The sequence below is a fragment of the Xenopus laevis genome, chromosome 2S (genome assembly GCF_017654675.1).
Source record: "Xenopus laevis strain J_2021 chromosome 2S, Xenopus_laevis_v10.1, whole genome shotgun sequence".
Classification (NCBI taxonomy): Eukaryota; Metazoa; Chordata; class Amphibia; order Anura; family Pipidae; genus Xenopus; species Xenopus laevis.
This window is the reverse complement of record NC_054374.1, coordinates 152,019,684-152,043,969: the sequence shown is the minus strand read 5'-3', so window position 1 is coordinate 152,043,969 and position 24,286 is coordinate 152,019,684. Positions and strand designations below refer to the sequence as shown.

Here is a 24,286-nt window from a genome sequence, read left to right as displayed (position 1 = left end):
CATGCCTTTGCTGCTGATTCGCCACAAGACATCATGTTGTTTGCTCTTTAGAAAATAAGCATTTTTGGCCTGCTCAACTTGTTTCCTTAGGGACATTTTCTCTTCATAACTATAAATTGCTTGTTGTTAATGTATTTTCTTCCTCTTTCTTTTTTCAAATGGAGGGAGGTATGTTTTAGTGCAGTGATCCCCAACCAGTGGCTACTTACAAACATGTTGCTCCCCAATTCCTTGGCTATTGCTCCCATTGGCTGTTAAAGCAGCCACTCTGCTCTGAAATTGCTGACTTGGATGCAAGTTTTGTTTGCATTAAACTAGATGTACTGCCAATCAGGTTCTCCTTGGGACTGCCAGTCCCCAATTGTGCCCATCAGAAGACATGCAATATTATAGAGTGCCTCTTTGGGGTGCTGAAATCATGCTTCTGATGCTTCTTAGTCACTGAGGGTGCTCTGCTTTATTTCCCAGAAAGGTTTCAGACACCATCACTGTCTGTGGCATGTTGCACAATGTAGCAGTGCAGCATGGACTCCCACCAGACATTGATGATGATCTGGAACCTGAGATTGAGGGGTATGTTGAGAGAAGGAGGGATAACCCACCACTAGGGTTGCCACCTGGCCGGAAATTTACCAGCCTGGCCGGTAAAATAATGGTTGATCCCAATGATATTAATAGGAAAAAAAGATAGAAATATAGGAAGGCCGGGTTTTTTTTCCCTAAAAGTTGGAAACCCTACTCACCACAGGGAAGAAGAGTGCGTGAAAGGCTCATCAATGCACACTTTAGTTGTAAGTCGCGAGTTTCGGCACATGCGCAGTTGATGCGAAACAGAAAATTGCTCCAACTGCACATGCACCGATACGCCAGTTTCATTCCGAAGATTACCGAAGAGAAGAAGATGGCGACCGTGAACTCTGCTGGACAGAATCTGCATGTAAGTAAAGACTTAGGGGCATTAGCCCGGGGTAACACTTAGGCTGGAGGGAGGGGGTCTATGAAGCGTAGGGTTTTTTTAACTTTAGGGGTTGCTTCTCCTTTAAGCAGAAAAATTGTTAGAAGGGATAATAACACATTGAACACATGTTAAACAAATTAAAACATAACCATTATCTCTGCTTTGGTTGCAGGCCTCCTACTGCTTCTCTAACACACACATCATACGCTACTTTGTAATGTTGGTGCTCCCACACAGATGATACAGACATACACATGAACAGCGACTCATTGTTTGGCCACGCCATTACAGCTTCCACTCACTCGTACATTCAGGTATTTACCACTTACTCTGCTAATAAAAAAGATATTGCAAAGATATTAAACTTTTATTTGTACAGGTATGGGATCCGCTATCCAAAAACCCGTTATCCAGAAAGCTCTGAATTACGAAGGCCGTCTCCCATAGACTCTATTTTATCTGAACAATCTAGTTTTAAAAATATTTTTTTCTCTCTGTAATAATAAAATGGTAGCTTGTAGATATAGATTAATCCTTATTGGAGGCAGAACCAGTCTGTTGAGTTTATTTAAAGGGCACCTATCACAGCCAAAATCAAACACATATTAACAATCTGACCAGTACAAGCTAAACCTAGTTCAATCAAACTACATATATAGTTTTTTGAAAAAACTGCAGGTTTTAAAAAAATCCCTTACTTTGTCAAATGGGTTCTTTCACTGAGGGAGGCCATATTGAGACTCTAACAGAGACTCTAATATGCAAATTTCAGGAGCATGCTCAGATTGTAACACTGCTTTGAGTATTCTACCCAGAATGCCTTGTTTTAGTAAACTCCTCCACTAGAAGTATCCACTAGAAGTGCTGCCACCTGCTAACTTCCAGCAGGTGGCAGCACTACTGTACAGCAGCTAACACACAGGTTTGGCTGATTTGAAAATAGCTTAGAAGGGTTGATAAGCAAACAAGGAATTTGAACTGAGCATGTGCGAGATTTCAGAGCTACAGTTGGCTGGGAAGATATAGGTAGGAGGAGCCAGTGAAATCCAAGATGGCTGCCTCAGCTAGAACTGCAGGGGAGATAGGGGAGATCTTGCAGAAGGAATAGTGAGCTGATCATTTACATTATACAAACAATTCTAACTGTTTTAAAAATCGGATTTCTTGAACTTTCACATAGTGTATTTACTTAGTAAATGATTTTGGTCATGATTGGTGCCCTTTAATGTCTACATGATTTTATAGCAGATTTAAGGTATGAAGATCCAAATTACGGAAAGATCCATTATCCGGAAAACCCCAGGTCCTAAGCATTCTAGATAACAGGTCTCATAACTGTATTACTCTGCAGCCTCTACATGTGCAAAGGTCTTATGACAGACTAAACCGGACTCACTACCTGGACAGAAATGGCACAGAAAATGGATTGCAAAGTGTTGAAGTCAAAGCTGTTTTGATCAGTTTGAACCTGCGAGGAGTGTAACCTTCAGAAAACATTTTGTCAGTAAGTTCTAGGGGCAGATTTATCAGAGGTCGAGGTGAATTTTCGAATTTGCAAAAAATTTGAATATCGAAATTTACGGTCTCTTTAAAAATTCGACTTCGACCATTCGCCATCTCAAACCTGCTGAATTGCTGTTTTAGCCTATGGAGGACCACCTAGAACCTATCTGGAGTCAATTGGTGGACTTTGAAAAATCTAAGTTTTTTTTAGGGAAAAACTTTGAATCAATTCGATCGAATGCGCTATTCCTTTCATTCGAATTCAGTCGAATACAGACCAATTCAATCGAAAATGGACCTATTCGACCCAACAAAAACTTTGACTTAATTTCGGTTGGTCTTTTTTAACTATTTTGAATTATCCTGAAGAATTTGTTGATATTGGGTTGAATTCTTCCGACCCTCGACTTTAACAAGGTCCCATCCCTGAACTAGTCACACAGCATGATGGAACCTCCACCTAATTTGACTGTAGGTAGCAGGTGTTTTTCTTGGAATGCGGTGTTCTTCTTCCGCCACGCAAAGCGCTTTTTGTTATGACCAAATAACTAAATTTTTGTATCATCAATCCACAGCACTTTGTTCCAAAATGACTGTGGCTTGTCTAAATGAGCTTTTGCATACAAGCGTGAGTGCAGAAAGGGCTTCTTTTTCATTGCCCTGCCATACAGATGTTCTTTGTGCAAATTGCGTTGAACTGTAGAACGATGTACAGATAAACCATCTGCAGCAAGATATTCGTGCAGATCTTTGGACGTGATCTTTGGGTTGTCTGTAACCACTCACAATCCTCCGCATATGCCACTCCTGTAATTTTCTTGGCTTGCCAGACCTGGGTTTTACAGCAACTGTGCCCTTCCATTTCCTGATTACATTCCTTACAGTTGAAATAGACAGTTTAAACCTCTGAGATAGCTTCTTGTAGCCTTCCCCTAAACCATGATACTGAACAATCTTTGTTTTCAGATCTTTTGAGAGTTGCTTTGAGGATCCCATGCTGTCACTCTTCAGAGGAGAGTCAAACAGAAGCACAACTTGCAATTGGCCACTTTAAATACCTTTTCTCATGATTGGACACACCTGCCTATGAAGTTAACAAGCTAATCCAACCAATTTGGTGTTGCCAGTAATAGGTATTGAGCAGTTACATGCATTCAAATTAGCAAAATTACAAGGGTACCCACATTTTTGCACAGCCAGTTTTTCACATTTGATTTAAAGAAGAAGGAAATTCCCTGGGGGCAAAAACCCTCCCCTGTGTTGCCCCCTCCCTCCTCCCCCCTGGCCTACCTGTCCCGACGGTCAAATGCCACTAACTTGTTACTCACCCCTCTGCGCAGATCCAGTCCACGGAGTTCACACGCGCCATCTTCTCCCAAGCGGTCTTCTTCCTGCTTTATTGTTTTTTGGCGCATGCGCAGTAGGAGCATTTTACCGGTACGGATCTACTGCGCATGCGCCAAAAGTCACGACTTTTGGCGCATGTGCCGTAGATCCGTACCGGTAAATTGCTCCTACTGCGCATGCTCCAAAAACCCCATTCAAAGCAGGAAGAAGACCGCTTCTGAGAAGATGGCGCTTGTGAACTCCGTGGACTGGATCTGCACAGAGGGGTGAGTAACAAGTTAGGGGCATTTGCCCGGGGGGACAGGTAGGCCAGGGTGGAGGAGGGAGGGACTTTTGCACCCAGGGGGTTTCCTTCTCCTTTAATATCATACAACTGAATATGGCTTCACTAAAAATCTTTGTTCAGAAAACACGCCAGTACTCAGATACCACTGTTATCTTTTTTTGTTGAATTGGAGTAAAGTATTATGCAGGCTGAGAGGGATTCCCAAACTTTTACATATGACTGTAAGACAATCTGGCCTGTTTGAAATTATCAACAGATATGAGGTTAGTGGTGGACAACCAACAATACTTTAAGTGCAAAGTAAAAACCAACACTTTGTGCCTTTAAGGCATAACATACACTTGTGACTTGCTCTTTAAATAGCACAGGCTGGTGGAGGAGGTAGAAATCAGCCCATATTATCAGTGCAGGGCAGGCAATGTAGGTCAACGAAAGCCAACAATAGTTGTAAGTGCACAGCACAAGGTACATCTTTTTTCTACATGAATGCACATAACATGTAAAACACGTACAAACAGAGCTTTATTAGCATATGTTACCTTTGAAGTAACACTGCACTAGTGATAACTACACAATGAAAATTGTAGTCATATGGTTACAATTGTTAAAATTTCTAACATTTTCGGCCAAATGAATGTGTCTTAAGAGTTGGCCAACATTTCAGCATGACCATAGAAATATGTTACAGCAAATGCACTTTTAGAATCTTTCAAGTGCTTTTCCAGATGTTATTGGGAAGGGTGCCCATAGATGTCATAACGGCACCCCTCAGTGACGACAATGCAGCGGGGTCGATGAAATTAAACAATGGGACATGTTGTTTGAGACTCTAATTACTGGGTAGCAGACTAAATCATACCTGAAGCATGATTAGGGTAAAGTTTATAGCAAGGTGAAAATAGGTAAAGAGGCCACCGCAGCTTGGAATGTGACGGGGACACAGACTAGAGCTGAGGACGCTTTCGCTTTTCCCCCCGGACAGGACCTTGTCCTCTTCCCCTTTGCTGTTGAGCATCATCAGGGGGTGGAGGAGGATCACCAGAAGGGCCAGGGACTTGACCCTCAACAGAGCCCTCTGGTTGGTGAGGCTGGGCTGCCAACACTGCTATAAGGTTTTGGAATCCATGCTGGATGGTCAAATTGATGTCACGCAAGTCATCATATATTTGAGCCATCCATCGTCTCATGCAACGTCTCATCCAAAGATCCTGGCGGCGCTGTTGGCGAAAGACCAACTGCATAGCCGCCACCATCGCCTCCACAAGCTCATCATTCCCCACAGGTGGCTCATCCAGTTGGTGTCCTTGATTCTGTGCTTGTCCCCCATTACCAGCAGCAGCAGCATGACCTAAAAAAAAAACAATTATATATTTAGATATATATATCTTTAAAGATATGTCTAACCCATAACAAACAAATGGTTGTGAATGGAGTTGACAAAGCTAAGATTCAAAGTTAGATTGGGATGTGCGTGTACATGTTTGGGGGGTGGTCAAAAACATGACAACATTGGAGTGGAAAGTTACCATCAATCTGTAGCTGGGAAAAATCTGGTCTGTTTAAAAAAAAAATGACCGTTCATTGTTTTTAGGGTATAAATTAAATTAAAATAAGGATCAATTTTAATAAATCATGAATGTTAAAAGCTACAGCTGCTGACTAACATTGAAGAGGCAACACCCTCCCAATAAAAAATATAACCTGCATAAGGCAGTAAGTAAATGTGCTTTGCATCTTTGTCATCATAGGTCACACACAGTCAAAGAAAGTAATAGTTTATTAGTGAAATATGTTTAACTTACGTCTGGGTGGCAGCACAGCTGATGACTGGGGACGGGGTTCAGTTTGGTGTTCTGTAATGTGAAAAATGATATTAGTAATGCTCTAAAAAAGTTGAGGAAGTAACTACATTGTCTAAAAACATTGAACATGTCTCTACCTTGAGCTTCCAGGGCTTCATCACCATCAACCTCACCCTCTTCCTGGGGTCGCTGAGCAGCCTCATCCCAGTCCTGGTCCCTGTACGAGGGTTGCCGCGATCTCTGTGGCGGGCTGCAATTGGGAATAAATGGAAAAAAAAAAAAAAGTATTAAAAATATGGAATTACATCCAGAAGCCGGCGCTCATAGGGCTACTGCCCTCCTTGCGGCTAACTCTGTCCTAATCCACCGCTTCAAGTCACTGAAGCGCTTTTACACAATCTGCCATTCTCTGCTTATAGGGTTGATTTTGTCTGGTACTTGCTGCCAGAGTTGTTTGCGCCTGGCAGCATTAATGCGATGAGACTGAGTCCCAAACAGCACATCCCATGGAGCCAGCCCTTCATTAACCAGTGCTGCATTTTCGTCACTGGAAAATCGGGGGCCCAGTTTTGCTCCGGGGCCCTCCTCCTCATCTCCTTTGTGCTCCCCCAGAGCCTCTAGCCTCCTCCTCCTGTGGGTCCACCTCCCATTCTTCAATATAGTAATATTCCACCATCTTCACCCATCTTAAGTCAGGCCTGGCGCAGTCCTTGCATGACGGAAATTCCAGGGCAATAGATATCTACTGGACTAATCCCACTCAGGTTTACAGTTTCCTTGTACAATTGTAAAGTGCTTGGAGGAGGACCCTAAAATATTTTGCGGTTGGGCTTGGCAACATCAATTCATGCCGTCAGATCTTGGGTCACCACCTTTTCTGGAACAAGATAGCTCCTTCCTGTTTCCTTACTTCCCTAATAATAATATTGGCATCAAGCACTATTTTATTGGGCCAGTCAGGTAGCAGCCCTATTTAGATCTAGTCCTTATACCACTTGTCATTATTACTGCATTTCTATTACCATTATTTACAGAGATTATACATCATTCCCATCAATCTCTGCACTAGTGGAGCTTACAATCTAAGGTCATTATTCACGCTCACCCACACTAGGGTGAATTTGTGAATTTCATCAGGAGCCAAGGTAGAAGGAAACCAGGAGCACCTTGAGGAACTCAAGGTCCCAATGTTATTTATAGGGAAAAAAGATAAATATATAGGATGGTCGGCCCAGCTGATCTCACCAATAGTATATTTGGAAAGAAAATTTTATTTTATGCAACTTTCTAGTAAATGGACATGGAAAATGAATGTCAGGTACCCTAAAGTGAATTCTTTTTTTACCTGGCCTGGTGCTCCTCCAAATAATTTAGTCTAAAGCAAATGTGTTAAAGTCTACTGAGGGACAACTGGGAAAGGTAAGGTGGCAGCCCCTGAATGAATTTACTGGGAGCTTTCTGATATATTTGGCTTTCCTTGTCCTTAGATTATACAGTTTTTATATTTATTGATGAATATAGTTGCTTTTAAAAGCAGTGTCTGTGTGTCCCTTTCTATTCCCTGCACTGGTGGTTCTGACAATGTAGCAGAAGCCAGTTAATTGCCAGAACTGTGAAGAAGCACAAAAAGCTGATCTGATACATCGCTGAGAACAGAACCCAGCAGTGCAGAAAGGGACAAATTCTGCTTTTAACTGAAATTACATTCACAAATGACTCAAAAACGATCCAAATGATGTAATTAATGTATACTGGAAAGTTGCTTACAATACCTTTCAATAAGCAACACTTATACATTAGGGTTTAAATCCCCTTTAACAGACTTAAAAAACTGGACAAGTCCATCACTGTGCTACTTTGGGCCCTGCTAACTAATAATTGAAAAGGCATGGGTTGCCAGGGGGAATACTAACTGCTCTGGGTACCCTGGGTAATAAATAGATAAGATTGATGGGGGAGATACCAATTGCCCAATATCTGAAAGAAAAGGTACGAATGCCAGGAAATACTAACTGCCCTAGATAACAAAAGGGAGAGATGCTAAGGGAGATGCCAAGTGGGTAATAAATAAACAATGGATACATTCAGGGGAGATACTAAGTGTGCTGGATGTTAAAGCAAAGATAGGGGTGATAAGGAGATAACAACGCCCTGGGTAATAAAAAGGAAGAAATGCAGGGGAGATACTAAGTGTCCTGGATGAGGTAGTGGTGCCAAGGGAGATAACAAGTGTCTTGGGTAATAAATATAAAGGAAGAATACTATTTGCCCCAGATAGTAAAGAAAAGGTGGGGGATACAGGAGATACAAATTGCCTTGAGTGATATATGAAAAGGAGAAAAACGTACTGCCCTGGTTATTAAAATTAAAGGGCGATATGTCAGAGGAGATAAGTGCTTTGGATAATAAATGAAAATAGAGGGGTGGCAGGTTATTAATGAAAATTGAGGGCTGCTATGGGAGATACTAAGTGTTGCCAGGTTGCCAGATTGAATAGCAAGAGCTAAGAGTATTAATGAGGAGGGGGGGGGTCCAGTTAGGATACAAAGTGCCCGTAGTATTATTCAAAAAATAAGGGCTGCCAGGGGATATTTTAAGGGCCTTGGTATTAATGAAAAGGGTATGGTGCCAGGGCAGATTAATCAAAATGTAGGGGTGCCAGGGGAGATATTTAGTGCCCTGTTTATTAATCAAAAGTGAAGGATGCCAGGGGAGATACTAAGTGACGTGGGAATTAATGAAAAGGTAGGGGTGCCAGAGGAGATACGAGGTGCCCAGGTTATGAATGAAAATGGAGGGGTACCAGACTGCCAGGGAAACAGCGACTTAGGTGTAATAAATATTGAGGGACTCAATTAAGTGACTTGGGTATTAATGAAGAGATGGGGTGTCTGGGGAGATAGTAAGTGCCCAGATGATTAATGAAAGGGAAGGGGTGCCAGGGGAAATATTATGTTCCCACATATAAAAGGGGGGGGGGGTGCTAGGGGAAGATACTAAGTGCCCAGGTAATTAATGAAGTGGAGGGGTGCCAGAGGGAGATACTAAGTGCCTGTATATAAAAGGGAGGGTACCTCCGTGCCAGGGAGAGCTACTAAGTGCCCTGGGGGCAGTTAATTGGGTTAATCACCTCACACCATTATTTACAAACCCCTAGTAGCGGCTCAGGTGACTTTATTGTGCCCAGCGAGCACCTATCCCTCAGGCACGTGAGACTCCCGGCGGCTGTGCCCCCCCCCCCTCACTCCATGTCCTTTGTGTGCACAGCAGCAGCCCCTTTGTGTCTGCCTTTCCTTACACATCCCATGATTCCCTCCTCCCTGTAGTAAGTCTATGCCTGGCCCTCTCTCTCTCTCCCAGTGCCCTGCCTCCTCCTCCCCCGCATGTCTGCTCGTACAGTCTGGCTCTCCCCCCTTCCTACAGGCTGAGTGGCGCAGCCCCGAGTCTCCCCCTTTCTCTCCTCCGAGTGTCCGGTGCCCCCCGCTCCTCACTCCCTACTCCCAGTTAGTGCCGGGCTGTTGCTGCTACTGGCGGTCCCTACTCTGCTGCTGTCGGAGCCTCGGGGGTAGAAGCGCGCCCAGCGGCGGCGACTGTGAGTAGGAGCAGACGCGGCAGGTAAGAGCTCTTACTCCAGTCTCCTGTTTCCTCCAACCCGCGGCCGCTGTGCTGTCCTGAGGCGGGGGCCGCAGTTCTTGGCCTTTCGCGCCGCCATCTTGCCTGGCATTCTCAGCTCTCTCTCTGCTGCCTCCGCCGCCTCACAGGGGATCACACGTCGGGGGAAGCTCCTAACAAAGAGTCTGTGCCCGGGGCTCGTTGCCAACAACAGTCTCAGCAATGTCTCTCTGCCTGCGGGAAACTTCCTATCTGCCTCTAGTCATGAAACTGTTCCACAACTACAGCTCCCAGCACCCCTTGCCTTTAGTTTGCTCGCTGGGGGCTGCTGGGACTTGTAGTCGCACAGCTGAGAGATGGAGCAGCAGGTGGGAGCTGTAGTTGTACAGGAGCTCAGGTCAGGTACAAATGGGCACGGCTGCTGGAGGTTGAAGAACCTGTTGTTGGGGGGGACATTACTACAGCCCCAACATTTACATGGTGATCTCAGGTGCCTTTATTTCTTTTATTAGGGTAAGTGGTTCCACTGTCCCCAAAGTGCATGGGTAACTACAAGGGTAAGTACAAGGGCCCAGCAAATGTTCCTCTTTGTTGGTAAAGGAGTGGTAACTATGGGATAGTGTCTACAGTAAGGCAAGATCAGGGGTAGGGGCGGTAACACTGGGATAATGCTTATAGTAGGACACAATGAGGAGTAGGGGTTGTAACTGTGACTTGGTGCTTATAGTAAGGCAAGATGAGGGGCTGAAACAAGGGGATAGTGTGTATAGTAAGGTGAGATGAGGAGAAGGAGTTGTAACTGTGACTTAGTGCTTATAGTAAGGCGAGATGAGGGGCTGAAACAATGGGATAGTGTGTATAGTAAGATGTGATGTGGGGAAGGAATAGGGGCTGTAACACTGGGATAGAACTTATAGTAAAGCCAAATGAGGCATAGGGGTTGTAACCGTGACTTAGTGCTTATAGTAAGCAGAGAAACACGGGGATATTGTGTATAGTAAGACGTGATGTAGGGAAGGCATAGGGGCTGTAAAGCTGGCCATAGAGGTAAAGATTTTTAAAAGATCCGATCGTCATCGTGAGACCACGATTATCTCGAAATGATCATTTAAATGTACGATGTGTCCATCAACTAAAAAGACCATTTCAGGTGATATTGCCAGCAAAACTGAAGGGGAGCTGCCTGCTTGGCCCTGCAAACATAGATAAATTGCACTGGGGCCGATAAGATTTTTTAACCTGGCCGATCAATTTTCTGCCGGAAGAAAAACCGTAAGATGTGCGATCGCTCAAATCCCACTAACTTCACGATAATTTGACGGATTGGTCAGACTGTATATGTATTAGGGCCTTATGGGCCCACTATACCTCCTGGTCCCCTCTCTCTAGTTACACCCCTGGTCCCAAATCTGTCCCATAATGCTTCATGGAAAAATTTGTGAAACAGTGACAATTTGAAAAAGGCATATTTTTACATATATTAATTTATTTTTAGACTTTTTTTCTCATTGCATATATTTTGCTATTTTTGCGCTACTATTGAAGTGCCTCTCGGCTGGTTTTGAAAATTAGACCTGGCAACTCTGGTATAAGGGGTGCAACTATCAGGTGCTCATACTAAGGGGTTGCTACCATTTAATATCACTGCTGTGCGACCTTATAATGCCTCTTGCTTTATATAAATAACAGGCCCGCCAGCTCTAGAGACGGCCCAGGCTCGGTGGCACCTATATCATGCCAATGCGGCACGGATGAGTGGCAATTTCTTCCTACGTAAGCTGCACAGCACTTTGGTTTCTATGCAACCGAGCTGATTGATATTCACTGATGAGCCGTGTGCGTTTTATATGCATCCAATTGTAGGAAAGGAATCCTAGCAAGCAACCTGTTCATTACAATTCAGTGATGCAGGGAGTTGTACCTTGGCAACAGCTGGTAGGGTGGCTTATTCCCCCCCCCCCGCCTGATTTAGAGCAATGCCATTTTATTAACTCCTGTCCTTAATACAATATGGCCTTCTCTTCTGCAAGACCAATTGGACACCAGTAGAACGACTGGCATCCCTGAGCCCAAATCTTTGGGCAGGTTGTTGGGAGTTTAACTTAAATGTCTGTTAGTAAATAATCACACTGTTCTGAGGTTGCAGTCACCTGCCATGTGTTAATATCTGCACAGTTTAATAGCAATGCATGTTGTAAGTAGCTGTGCAAGTGTATTTGGTGTGTGCAGTTAGAGGTGGAAATCCCTTCACTGTTGCAGCATTTACAGTCTGCAGGGGCTCCATTTACTACTTTTAGCATTTCTGTCGGCTCCACGTTCTCTCTGTCTGTGCTGCAGTGCCGGCGCTTGGCCACACACTTGCACATCGGTGTTTTATCTGTAGCACATACAACACATTGCCCTTTGTGTCTCCTCATGGAGAGCAAGGGAGTGTGCTTGCAATGTTCTGCATGCTTTGGCTGTAATTATACTGTAACCAGCTGAACTATTACACCATATGGCCGTAGCCGTGGGGATACAAAGAACTACTGATCCTTTGTTCGCTTCACAATGAAGCCTAATCATTTTATTCTGATTGTATTCATTGGTATACGTTTTATCATTTATATATAGTGGAGAGTGGGGCAGGCACACACCTTGTGAGTGACTTGTTCTGTTCTTTGTGCCAAAGTTGAGCTTATAGGGCTGAAAAGTCAATGGTGTCGGCATGGAGCAGTCTCTATTCCTAGCCCAGTGCTATAAATGGGATCCTTTGTGTTACTCGTTTGCAGCGGCAACAGCCAGAGACAGGTCGACTCTTTCACTTCAAGATATCCCAATCTTGGAATTTGCCATCTTTTTTTTTTTTTTTTCACTGAATTGAATCTCTAGTGAGAAGCTTTCCACGTTCAATATATAGATTCCTGGCATTCAGCAAATAAATATTCCTTGATGAATGGCTTGGTGAATTTGCTGAACTGTCCTTTATCATTCTTTTTTCTGTTTCAGGATTTTTGCACTTAGTTTTTACTATTTGCTTATAGCAATTATACTGATTTTTAAGGTGGCCATACATGGGCCGATAAAAGCTGCTGAAAGACTGCGTCACCAGCTTATTGGCCCATGTGTGGGGCCCTCCAGTGGGCTTCCACGATCGATATCTGGCCGAGAGTCGGCCAGATGTCAATCAGGCAGGGGTAAAAATCCAGTCGGATCGCAGACTGCATCTGTTCTGTTGACCACGTTGTGACCACCCGTTATGATCCGTTTGTTGGGCCCTAGGGCCCACTATCAGAACAGCCCGATATTGCCAACCTCAAGGTGGGCATATCGGGGAGAGATCCGCTCATTTGGCAAAATCACCAAACGAGCCGATCTCTGTGTATGGCCTTTACACTGATTCTTTTCTGGATCATGTAGTTTAAAATTGCTGTCAAGCCCTATCTTTAAAGGGATACTGTCATGGGAAAAAAAAAATTTCAAAATGAATCAGTTAATAGTGCTACTCCAGCAGAATTCTGCACTGAAATCCATTTCTCAAAAGAGCAAACAGATTTTTTTATATTCAATTTTGAAATCTGACATGGGGCTAGACATTTTGTCAATTTCCCAGCTGCCCCCAGTCATGTGACTTGTGCCTGGACTTTAGGAGAGAAATGCTTTCTGGCAGGCTGCTGTTTTTCCTTCTCAATGTAACTGAATGTGTCTCAGTGGGACATGGGTTTTTACTATTGAGTGTTGTTCTTAGATCTACGAGGCAGCTGTTATCTTGTGTTAGGGAGCTGCTATCTGGTTACCTTCCCATTGTTCTTTTGTTTGGCTGCTGGGGGGAAAAAGGGAGGGGGTGATATCACTCCAACTTGCAGTACAGCAGTAAAGAGTGATTGAAGTTTATCAGAGCACAAGTCACATGCCTTGGGGCAGCTGGGAAATTGACAATATGTCTAGCCCCATGTCAGATTTCAAAATTGAATATAAAAAATCTGTTTGCTCTTTTGAGAAATGGATTTCAGTGCAGAATTCTGCTGGAGCAGCACTATTAACTGATTAACTGATTTGAATTTTTTTTTTTTCCCATGACAGTATCCCTTTAACTTGCAATTGTCAAGCACTGTTAAAGGAAAACTATACCCCCCAAACAATGTAGGTCTCTATTAAAAGATACTGAGTAAAACAGCTCATGTGTAAAACCCTGCTTCATGTAAATAAACCATTATCATAATAATATACTTTTTTAGTAGTATGTTCCATTGGGTAATCATAAATAGAAAATTGCCATTTTAAAAAATAAGGGCCGCCCCCTGAGATCGTAAGATTCACTGTGTACACATACAAACCACATGTAAGGTCACATGAGCCAATTAACAGACAGAGTTCTGCCTTTTGCTTCCTCACTTCTTCCTGTTACAGTTAGTGTTGTAGTATTTCTGGTCAGGTGATCTCTGAGGCAGCACAGATAGAGTCACGAAATGGAGGTTCAAGGCAAGAGATGTAAAAGGGCAATATTTATATAAATATATATTTCAGTTTGGTAAGATTCTTTAATATGTCATTCAATTTGATATAAACTATCTGTTGCTTAAGTATTCATTTTGGGGGTATAGTTTTCCTTTAAGGGTTCAAAATCCTGCACTGATGTAACTAGAGCATTTTAGATGGGATTCGAGACCACATAGTTGTTATAACGAATCCCAGTCGTAAAGCATGACCGTTGTTCCTTTGTAAGAGAAAGGAAGGCGAACAAAATGAGAACAAAAGTCACAGATGAAAGGTATTAATTCTGAAGAGCCCTCTTCCCAAACTGCACTGCTTATTCCCCCCCCCCTCCCAATCGTCTGCATGGAGTAGACCCCTGCATTGGGTCAGTTACCTGTGGAATACCCACAAAGCAGTCAGGTTTCTGGGGAAAGTTCCCATTACCTTGATTGCACAAGCAATTCTCGGGTACCTGGGTAAATTGCAGGCTCTCATTCTCCTGCCTCTCACAGGATTGGGTTAGAAGTTAGCAACTTGTAGGTAGGGTTTGGAATCGGGTATGGGAAAGGAGCAGAGTGGTTCAGTGGGTCTGTGTCGGACATGGGTCTGCCCAGCTGGTCCCTTGACATGAACAGCTATTCTCAGTTTTGGCAATGCCTTACTGGAGAAGATGGCACCTGCCAACCCCACTGTTTTGCTCAGCTCTTTCTCAACAGGTAAGGAAAACGGGTCGGATTTGGAGGCGATACTGGTGTGATTTCTTAAGGATAGAGGGAGGTCTCTCCAGGAATACTACCTTTTATCTGTGGCTTTTGTTCTCCTTTAATCTCATTCAATTTTCCTATGTAATTGCAAAAGTGCCAAAACCTTTTTAAAAATGTTAAAGTTAATCATTCTTTGCCACAAAAAATAATCTACTGATCATTTCAATTAGTTTTTTTGGCATAAATACCAATTTTATTTGCTTGACAGGTATGACTTAACCAAACTGATTGCTTCTTAATACAAAATGATCCTTTAAGTTGCATGTTACGATTCTATATAATAGAGACATTTTATACTGTATAGTTTGTGGAAAAGGCTCATTACCCATATCAGTGGCTGGGGTGAGTATTTTTGGCATTCATTTACCCAAATGTATTTGTGATTTAAGTGAAAAATAATCTTTTGGGTTTCTCGTTGTGACAAAATCCTCGGGGCTACTTGGGATGCCTGGAAAAATGACTGCTTCAACTCCATTCAGCTACACTAGTCACTGTCAGGTCCCTCAGAGTTCACTGTTTGCAGTTAATACAAGATGGAGTAATTTAATCAGGCTGACAAAATGGCTTGCATCCAAAAGCAGAGGGGAAAATGGACATTCTCTGCATTTTTCATCCTCTTGTGGTGGCCTGAAGCCAAAGATCCCTTGCAAGGGGTTCAGTTTTACCTTATAAAATATACTTACTTATAGTAGTATTCTTATTGAAGTGCTTTTGGTCTGGATTCCAAAAATTCTGTGCGCAGCCTGTCCTTTAGGCTAATGGCACATGGGATGTTTTGCCCCCTGTGTAAAATCGACTTTCAAGCAGACGACACTGTCCTTATATGGAAATTTTTTTGGGGCGTTTTGTTTGCTATCCAAAAAGCAATTTCACATGGGTGATAGACTGCCCCATGTGCCATTACTATTTAGCTGGTCGTACAGGTACAGATCTGCTCAAGGTCACAAAATAAGAGGAACCGTCCCTAATTTTGGCCACCCATGTGCAGTGCCAGATCTGGCTCATTGGACTATATCAATGGGATGTTCTCAATAGGACTTTCTAATCTGCCAGATGTGAGTTGGGCAATTCACTAGGAAGGCCCACACATGGGACAATAAATGTGAACTCTCTGAAGGGGTTGAGTTGGCTTATGTTGGCTCCACTTCCTGTTCAGTAGAAAAGTGATTTTGTAAAGTGTCTAAAGGTTGTAGTGAAAACGAAAATCAAAGTTGATTTTGAAATGGAAATGTTATATTTAAAACAAAAAATCAGATGTAAAAATAATGAATGAATTCCAGCTAGCAGAACAAACGATACATCTAGAAAACAATCACTGTTGATTACAATGGCCTTTTGGTACGAACACAGCAAACACCCATTTTACCATAGAAATGAGTAGCGTGGCCTGTGCCAGATGTGTCCATAGTTGAAATGGCCCAATTTAAACCAGTTTGTAACTTTGATTTTGTCAGTGACATCCCTGTAATTTCCTGCTACAGCTTCCTTTAAATCCACTCCATCTAACTTTTTACATGTGGGAGCCAATAACATATTATATCTAAATTGTAAAATAAGTTATATCATGGTCAGCTTCCTTATTTTTTTGCTGATAGATGACAAATGCAGGTGGCACTTGTACTGTGAGTTGCGCACATGTAGGCATCCTAAGGTGCCACCTTTATGGAGCAAGGTAAAGTGCCCTATTTTTCTTGTCGTCTCATTGCATAAAGCTTCTGTGTGGCATAACAATACCATATGTTTATAGTTACATAGTTAAATCGGGTTGAAAAGAAAAATAAGTCCATCAAGTTCAACCCCTCCAAATGAAACCCAGCATCCATACACATGCCCCTCCATACCCTCACATAAATTCTATATACCCATATCTATACTAACTATAGAATTTAGTCTCACAATAGCCTTGGATATTATTCCTGTCCAAGAAATCACCCAAGCCACTTTTAAAAGCATTAACAGAATCCGCCATCACAACATTACCTGGCAGTGCATTCCCCAACCTCACTTTGAAGAATCACCTACGTTGCTTCAAATGAAAGTTCTTTTCTTCTAGTCTGAAGGGGAGGCCTCTGGTACGGTGATCCACTTTATGGGTAAAAAGGTCCCCTGCTATTTGTCTATAATGTCCTTGTAAAGTGTAATCATGTCCCCTCGCAAGAGAAACAACCCCAACCTTGACCGTCTACCATCTATCATCATGTCTACTTGTAAGGAGATAGAGAAAAAGTGGAACTCCTGAAGCAGCCATCGACTATAAAAATCTTCAATTTTGGCTTTGATAACCCTGCTCCAAATTACCTTGATGCAGTTGCAGTATTGGTATTGGATTGTTTGTTTCAGCACCCAAAAAGTTGCAATGTATTAGGTTGGCATAACCTCGTGTTAACTAAAACATTTTCCTTTTGCCTTCAGATTTCTGTTTAAAAAGAGAAACTTTACGAATAGAAACTGGCCAAATTCAATAGGAGGAAGCCGCTGCCGCTGGTCAATCCTCCACTGAGGACTTACATTGACATATCGGGAGCTTACAAAAAGATCATTGTTCAGCCTTCAATTATGAAGCAATTGAAAAGAAAGAGAAAAAGCAATTTTAGTGTTCAAGAAACGCAAACGTTGCTGAAGGAAATTAAGAAACGGAGAGATATAATTTTCTCAAAGCAACTGAACACGACCATTAACGAGATGAAGCGCAAAGCGTGGGAAGAAATCGCTGAGTGTGTGAACGCCCTTGGAGAAGGGGAGCAAAGAACAGGAACAGAAGTAAAAAGAAGGTACCTGGACTGGAGAGCCCTAGTGAAAAGAAAGCGTCTCAACGCAGACCTCAAACTAGGAGGTTCTACCTTTCACTTGCCCTTGTCAGATTTAGATGACTCGATAAATGATGATACCGATGACAAACCGAGCGTGTTAACAAGTGAATCGAGCTTGGAGTGGAAAAATGTGACCGATGTGCGAGAAGCAAGTGAATCCATGAATGAAATTAAAGAAGAAGAAGAAGAAGACCCACAGAGTTTTGAGGTAAGGAGTTTGTATTCCCCTCACTCCTTCTATAGGCACTTTATTTACCTTTCTATACTTTCAAGACTATTTGTTTTGGAATTTGTTTGAATTGGTGAAAACATGGAAACGAGTCTCACCAGTGTTTTTTATCCAATTTTTTTTTTTTTACGTTTAAGCTTAACCGTAATTTGTTCCATGCCATGATAAGCTTGCCATGATAAGCTTATATAGCAAAGGAAAGCCTACCCTGCAATTTGTTAATGCATCAGCCTTTGAATAGTGTAGTACCTCAATAATATAGGTGCTTAACTGCATTGGAATACTTGGCACTACAGCCAGCTGGAAGTGGCAGTGATATCAGAGATTGTCGTATTTTCTGCGATAGTGGAGGCTGCTTGTTTTTCCAACTTCCAACCAAAGTCGTTTAAACAGCAAGAAGGGAACCGTTACTCAAGTGTGTTTTTCATTTAACTCCTATGGTTTTGCTTTTGTATTAAAGGGATACTGTCATGGGGAAAAAAATGTTTCAAAATGAATCAGTTAATAGTGCTGCTCCAGCAGAATTCTGCACTGAAATCCATTTCTCAAAAGAGCAAACAGATTTTTTTATATTCAATTTTGAAATCTGACATGGGGCTAGACATATTGTCAATTTCCCAGCTGCCCCAAGTCATGTGACTTGTGCTCTAATAAACTTCAATCACCCTTTACTGCTGTAATGCAAGTTTTTCCACCCTTTTCCCCCCAGCAGCCAAACAAAGGAACAATGGGAAGGTAACCAGGTAACGGCTCCCTAACACAAGATAACAGCTGCCTTGTAGATCTAAGAACAACACTCAATAGTAAAAACCCACGTCTCACTGAGACGCATTCAGTTACATTGAGAAGGAAAAACAGCAGCCTGCCAGAAAGCATTTCTCTCTTAAAGTGCAGGCACAAGTCACATGACCAGGGGCAGCTGGGAAATTGACAAAATGTCTAGCCCCATGTTAGATTTCAAAATTGAATATAAAAAAATCTGTTTGCTCTTTTGAGAAATGGATTTCTGTGAAGAATTCTGCTGGAGTAGCACTATTAACTGATGCGTTTTGAAAAAAACATGTTTTCCGATGACAGGATCCCTTTAAGTACATGTATGGGGCCTGTTATCCAGAATGCTCAGGACTTGGAGTTTTTTCGGATAACGGATCTTTCAGTAATTTGGATCTTCATACCTTAAGTCTACTAGAAAATCACGTGAACATTAAATAAACCCAAAAGGCTGGTTTTGCTTCCAATAAGGATTAATTATATCTTATTTGGGATCAAGTACAAACTACTGTTTTATTAATACAGAGACAAAGGAAACAATTTTTTAACATTTGGATTATTTGATTATAATAGAATCTATGGGAGACTTTTATTAATTCGAAAGTTTTCTGGATATCGGGTTTCCGGATAATGGATCCCATACCTGTATATGTTTTTACTATTTCACTTTTGTGTATTAAAAACAATATAAGTAAAGCTGCAACTGAATATGTTTTAGTATGTCATTTATACATAAGTATTCCATATATAGGTAACAAATGTAAAGACATATAAAGGAGTCGCCTTAGCAGTGTGCTGAGATTTAACAGTTGCTTCTCAAATAAGGGTTTTTACTATAAATTACTAGGTCGTTTGGTGTCAATCAGTAGTGCTGAGATAGTGGGATTGTTGGAAAGAAATTATGCTAACACGGTGGGGCTCATTTATAAACACTGGGCAAATCTGCACCGGGGCAGTAATCTATGGCAACCAATCAAATGTTTGCTTTCATTCTTCAACCTGCAGCTGCCTGTAAAATGCCAGTCACTGATTGGTTCCTATGGGTTACTGCCCAGGTTCAAATTTGCCCAGAATTTATAAATGAGACGCAGTATGTCTAATATAAAGTATATTGAGACGATGAAAGGTAATATACATCTTTAGCCTAGATTTTTTTATTTTTGTTATTCCTGTGTAAAATTTACATCATGACAGCTTATAAGGCAAACAAGAAACAGAATGTTAACTTTTAACCCTTTCCGTGCAACAGGTTGTAGAATCTATGACACCAACGCAGAAGTACCAACATGCCAGCAACGTAGATTCTACATATCTGGGTTATATTGAGGTTAGTGAGAAATCTTCAGTTGCCTGGCAGCTTGCAGTCCATGTATTGCTCAAATGTGCAGCAAGGAAAGGGTTAAAAATTAACAAACATATATTTACACACAAAGACCTGCTTTCCTTGTTAACATGCTAACTATTAAATATTATATTTATGCTGCATTTATTGTAATTCCAATGGCTACTTCATTAGATTATCACAAGGACCAGTAACCTCAAAGAAAAAAAATAAAATAAAATTTGTTTGTATATAACGAAAACATCGCCCTGTTCTGAAGAGGAGTAGAATCTGAGTATCGGTGAGTTATTTCTTAATAAAGACTTTGCGATTTTAAAGTTAAATACGTCTTGGTGGTTTTTTCGTTATATACAAACGAATTTTTAAAACATATATTTTTTTTATGTTACCGGTCCTTTAACTTTCACAGCAAAGAGCAAAAGCAGTTCCTGAACACTATGCAGCTAACTTATTAACATAGATTCTATATTGCACCCATAGCAACCAATCAGCAATTCGTTTTCATCTGACCACTACAAGTTAGAAGTTAAACTGTAGTTTTAGTTCTTACACCAGAAGGTAAACGGGTCATATCATATATATCATATTTAACTATTATTCTTTGAAAGCAAAACTCCAAATGTTGAACTCTTCTCACTTTTTCAGGGTCCGAGTTGGAAGAAACGAGTGTCTCATCCCTGCCTGGGGATTCAACTCAATGCCCGGCAAAATAGAATTCTGTATAACAAGACCCCTAGTGACGAACAGGTATGTGATCCTTAATGTATTTAACTTTGCTTATACATATATTTTTAGCTTCTACATTTCATTAGAAATATATATATATATATATATATACAGTGTGTGTAAGTCAGTGTTCAGGGTTATGCCATTGGAAGAAGAAACCATTGCTACTCCTGGATTTTCCCACAGTTCTTGAGTACATTGTGATTTCTTTATTTGCCTTACTGTTCATCTTAAGATTTAGACTAAAGCTGCCCACACATTGCTAGATCAGCTTGTTTGGTGACGTCTCCAAACAACTGGAAGTGGGCCTGATTTGACCACCCACTGGTTGGTCCATATTGGACTGATCCAGTTGTTTGTGTAGAAAATCATACCCGCCAGATTGGTATTTTTCAGGCAGATATCAATCAACAAGCCCATTGTTGGGCCCCATACATGAGCCAATAAGCTGCTGACTCAGTCTGACATGGCAAGGCCAAGTCTGTTGTTCAGTCTGTGTATGGCCACCTTTATGGCCATATGGAGATCCTACTTACCTACATGTTATATAGCGCTTCAATGAAGATTCCAGAGGTGTCTCTGGAGAGCGTATGAGACAAGGATTTTAGAAAAACAGAATGTTGTAACTGGTTATTTGTTTGCAAATAACTGCTTTTTCCCAATGTTTTACTTTGGTAGTTTGAGATTGAAGAAGAAGAAGAAGAAGATGAAATGTTATCTACCGTTCTTCCTGACTCCAGAGAAGAGAATGAACTTCCTGAAGAATTTCCTAGAATTGAGGAGTTCGGCACCTTGAGCTCCATAGCACGAATACCTTACAAAGATTCCCATCTGCTCGTAACCTTAGAGAAGCAGAAACTGGAGCTAGAGCGGCAGCGTTTAAGTATCGAAGCAGAGCGTCTTCAAGTAGAAAAAGAGAGACTGCAAATTGAAAGAGAAAGGTTACGGCACTTAGATATGGAACACGAAAGGCTGCAGCTGGAAAAAGAGAGACTGCAAATCGAAAGAGAAAAACTGCGACTCCAGGTTATGCATGTGGAGAAACCAAATCTAGAGAATGATTTTGCTCAGCCGGAAAAGACTGTTTTGCAACCACTGGACATAGAAGCAGAAAAATTAAAGCTGGAACGGGAGCATTTGCAGTTGGAGAAAGAGAGGCTGCAACTTCTGAAATTCGAATTTGAGAAGCTTCACATAGAAAAGGAGCGCTTGCAGGTAGAGAAAGAACGTCTTCGAATTCAAAGAGAGGGTCATCTGCAGTAAAGTAGACACACAGCTATATAATGTTTAGCTTTCTAGTGAAACAGCTTTAGCTTTGTGTCTGTTCCTCTGTCTGTAGATCTTGCTCTTCTACTGACCAGCAGGACCACCCTCTGGTGTGTTCCTTGTCTGTTCTCAGCAGAAGGCTTGACAACATTCAGCCAAATGGTGATTCTGAATTCTTCAATGTGCCTGCATTAATTAGCGGTTTGTGAGACTGTTAGAATTTAGACTGTTTTGCATCCCACACAGGTATTTTTAGTGCTAGAGGAACCAATGTTTTAAGAAAGACTTTGTAACGGCCCTGTGTAGGGCCTTGCTTCTCTGTATCAGTGTTCCATCTGTTTTAACTTGAACTCATTTTTGTAGGACTCCCTTCACTTGGCCTTCACTCACTGCACAGCGAGCTGCGTAGCTTGTGACCTACGGGACTCCAAAATCCATAGTGAGACAACTTTTGATGGGATAAAAGAGAAAACGAGTACGTTAGTGCCAGGTTCTTAAGAACGCTTTCTTCTTACTGTCTTTGCTTTCAAACTGCATCACTGAACAAAGTGTTGTTAATCTGTAAAGTATTTTTATATCAATGTTCATATTTCCTTTTTATGTTTAGTAAAACATTTTAAAAACGATAGCTTAGTTTGTTCTTTGGTGCTCTTTGATAACATTTTGAAGTATTCTACTTTTTTCCTCAATGGCTTACAGTCATACAGCTCCGTAGATACTGAGATTTGTCAGCCAACCTTGATTTTAAGTATTGCTGACAGGTTTGAGAAGCTTTTGCTTAAAATTGACTCTTGTTCTTGACATTGTTTTACTTTTTTTTTTTTTTACAATTGTTATGTTTAGGATCAGTCTTTTTTGCATCCTGGTGTCGCCAAAAATCTACCTTTTTTTCAAAAGTGCAATTTTCTTTTGAGTACTGGCAAGTAAATTAAAGAGACTGATATTTTTAATCTTCCATTCACAATGCACAGAAAAGTTCAGTCATGCAGTTGCTCGTACCAAACATATTCACAGCAGCTCTTAATAATCTGCTGGTGATCTCTAAACACAGAAGAAGAGATTTACAATTTTATGTTACCGTATTTTTAAATAATTTTAATTTAATAAGTTTCAGCCCTTTTAAAGGGAAATTGTAATTGTATTTTGGAAATATTGTTAATGTGACCCTAGTGCAGAAAAAAAATGCGAAATACTAAAATTGTTTATTCACATTGTGCCTCTACTATTTGAATTTCAGATAAAACCAAAATTATCTGCACAACGAAGAAGGAACAATTAGGGACATAAAAAAAGAGGTACACATGGCTGTGTTTGCCTTACAGGTAGTTATATTATGTAGCATTTTTTTAAAAATTGATTAGAGCAGGGGTGGTCTATTGTTTTAGAAACAATCTGTTTCTGCTAGATAAAGTCAAGCAAACCTTTTGCCTTTTTTTCATGACCATATATATTGGATAATTAGAACGGGGAGTGTACACCTTTTAAGAAAACAATAATAAGCAGTGTGAGGTACTAATTCAAAAGAGGTGAACCCAAAAGCAGCTCAGAAATGTCAAGGAAAATGTATAGAAGAATTACACCTGTGTGTGTTCCTAGTAAAGACTCCCCTAGTGGTTGAAAGGTATTTTATCTATGTAATAAAGTGTTCTATTTCTCTGTACTTTTCAAAATGGCAACTGGATGAGATCATAGCAGCACCTAATAAGAACAATAAGGGGCAGATTTATTAAGGGTTGAATAGTAAATTTGAATTAAAAAAAAATTTCTGGTGTCAAAATTTGACATTTGAAGTTTAATCCCCCCAATTTGAATGTGACATTTATAGGGATGCACCGAATCCAGGATTCGGCCTTTTTCGCCAGGATTCAGATTCGGCCGAATCCTTCTGCCTGGCCGAACCGAATCCTGATTTACATATGCAAATTAGGGACGGGGAGGGAAATCACGTGACTTTTTGTCACAAAACAAGGAAGTAAAAAATGTATTCCCCTTCCCACCCCTAATTAGGATTCGGTTCGGCCGAATCTCTCGCGAAGGGTTCGGCCGAATTCAAAACAGTGGATTCGGTGCATCCCTAGAGATTTATCACACCTCAACCATGGAAACCGTTCTAATTTGATATTCGCCACTTAAAAACCTGCCGAATTCAATGGCAGAGGTCTATTGACCCATTTCAATATGTTAATAGCCTTCCTGACATTCAAGTTGTTTTGGGAGGAAAATTTGATTTGAGTTTTGGTCGTATTCAATTTGAATACGAAACAAATTTTCGAATCCTTCTCATTAGATCGAATTTTAAACGTTTGAATTTTTTTTCATTCGAATGTTACATTTGTACATTCGAATGTATTAGAGTAAAAAAACATCAGTTTAGTTTACAATTCTCTTCAGAATTCAGGCAGATCTTGTTTTTTT

The 24,286-nt window shown here is 41.2% G+C and overlaps 2 protein-coding genes across 7 annotated transcripts; one reads left to right on the top strand and one right to left on the bottom strand.

Moving 5' to 3' along the window:
* Positions 1–4,598: 4,598 nt before the first annotated feature.
* On the bottom strand, positions 4,599–9,987 carry LOC108709986. Its single transcript, XM_018250317.2, has 4 exons — positions 9,526–9,987; positions 6,034–6,146; positions 5,897–5,947; positions 4,599–5,442 (listed from the first exon to the last, which is right to left on the bottom strand). The coding sequence occupies exons 1-4, from the start codon at positions 9,618–9,620 to the stop codon at positions 5,039–5,041; spliced, it is 663 nt and encodes a 220-aa protein (XP_018105806.1). The 5' UTR covers positions 9,621–9,987; the 3' UTR covers positions 4,599–5,038.
* On the top strand, positions 9,161–23,531 carry msantd4.S (Myb/SANT DNA binding domain containing 4 with coiled-coils S homeolog). 6 transcript variants are annotated; one of them, XM_018248302.2, is made up of 7 exons: positions 9,161–9,511; positions 17,140–17,745; positions 19,787–19,864; positions 20,525–20,626; positions 21,284–21,820; positions 22,235–22,346; positions 23,109–23,531. In XM_018248302.2, exons 2-7 carry the CDS (start codon positions 17,284–17,286, stop codon positions 23,156–23,158), a joined length of 1,341 nt encoding a protein of 446 aa, XP_018103791.1. In that variant the 5' UTR covers positions 9,161–9,511; positions 17,140–17,283; the 3' UTR covers positions 23,159–23,531. The 6 variants fall into 6 exon arrangements, with proteins under 6 accessions (XP_018103791.1, XP_018103795.1, XP_018103794.1 ...); XM_018248304.2 differs by lacking the exon at positions 9,161–9,511 and adding an exon at positions 10,021–10,065; XM_018248306.2 differs by lacking the exon at positions 19,787–19,864.
* Positions 23,532–24,286: the final 755 nt, after the last annotated feature.

Excerpts from the sequence above, each read along its gene's own strand:
- LOC108709986 (XM_018250317.2), bottom strand. The coding sequence starts at position 9,620 with ATGCCAGGCAAGATGGCGGCGCGAAAGGCCAAGAACTGCGGCCCCCGC. Across the intron at positions 5,948-6,033 it reads TGAAGCCCTGGAAGCTCAAG|AACACCAAACTGAACCCCGT; the intron begins GTAGAGACATGT and ends TTCACATTACAG. Across the intron at positions 5,443-5,896 it reads AGCTGTGCTGCCACCCAGAC|GTCATGCTGCTGCTGCTGGT; the intron begins GTAAGTTAAACA and ends TTTTTTTTTTAG.
- msantd4.S (XM_018248302.2), top strand. The coding sequence starts at position 17,284 with ATGAAGCAATTGAAAAGAAAGAGAAAAAGCAATTTTAGTGTTCAAGAA. Across the intron at positions 19,865-20,524 it reads CATATCTGGGTTATATTGAG|GGTCCGAGTTGGAAGAAACG; the intron begins GTTAGTGAGAAA and ends TCACTTTTTCAG. Across the intron at positions 22,347-23,108 it reads TGGGATAAAAGAGAAAACGA|ATAAAACCAAAATTATCTGC; the intron begins GTACGTTAGTGC and ends TTTGAATTTCAG.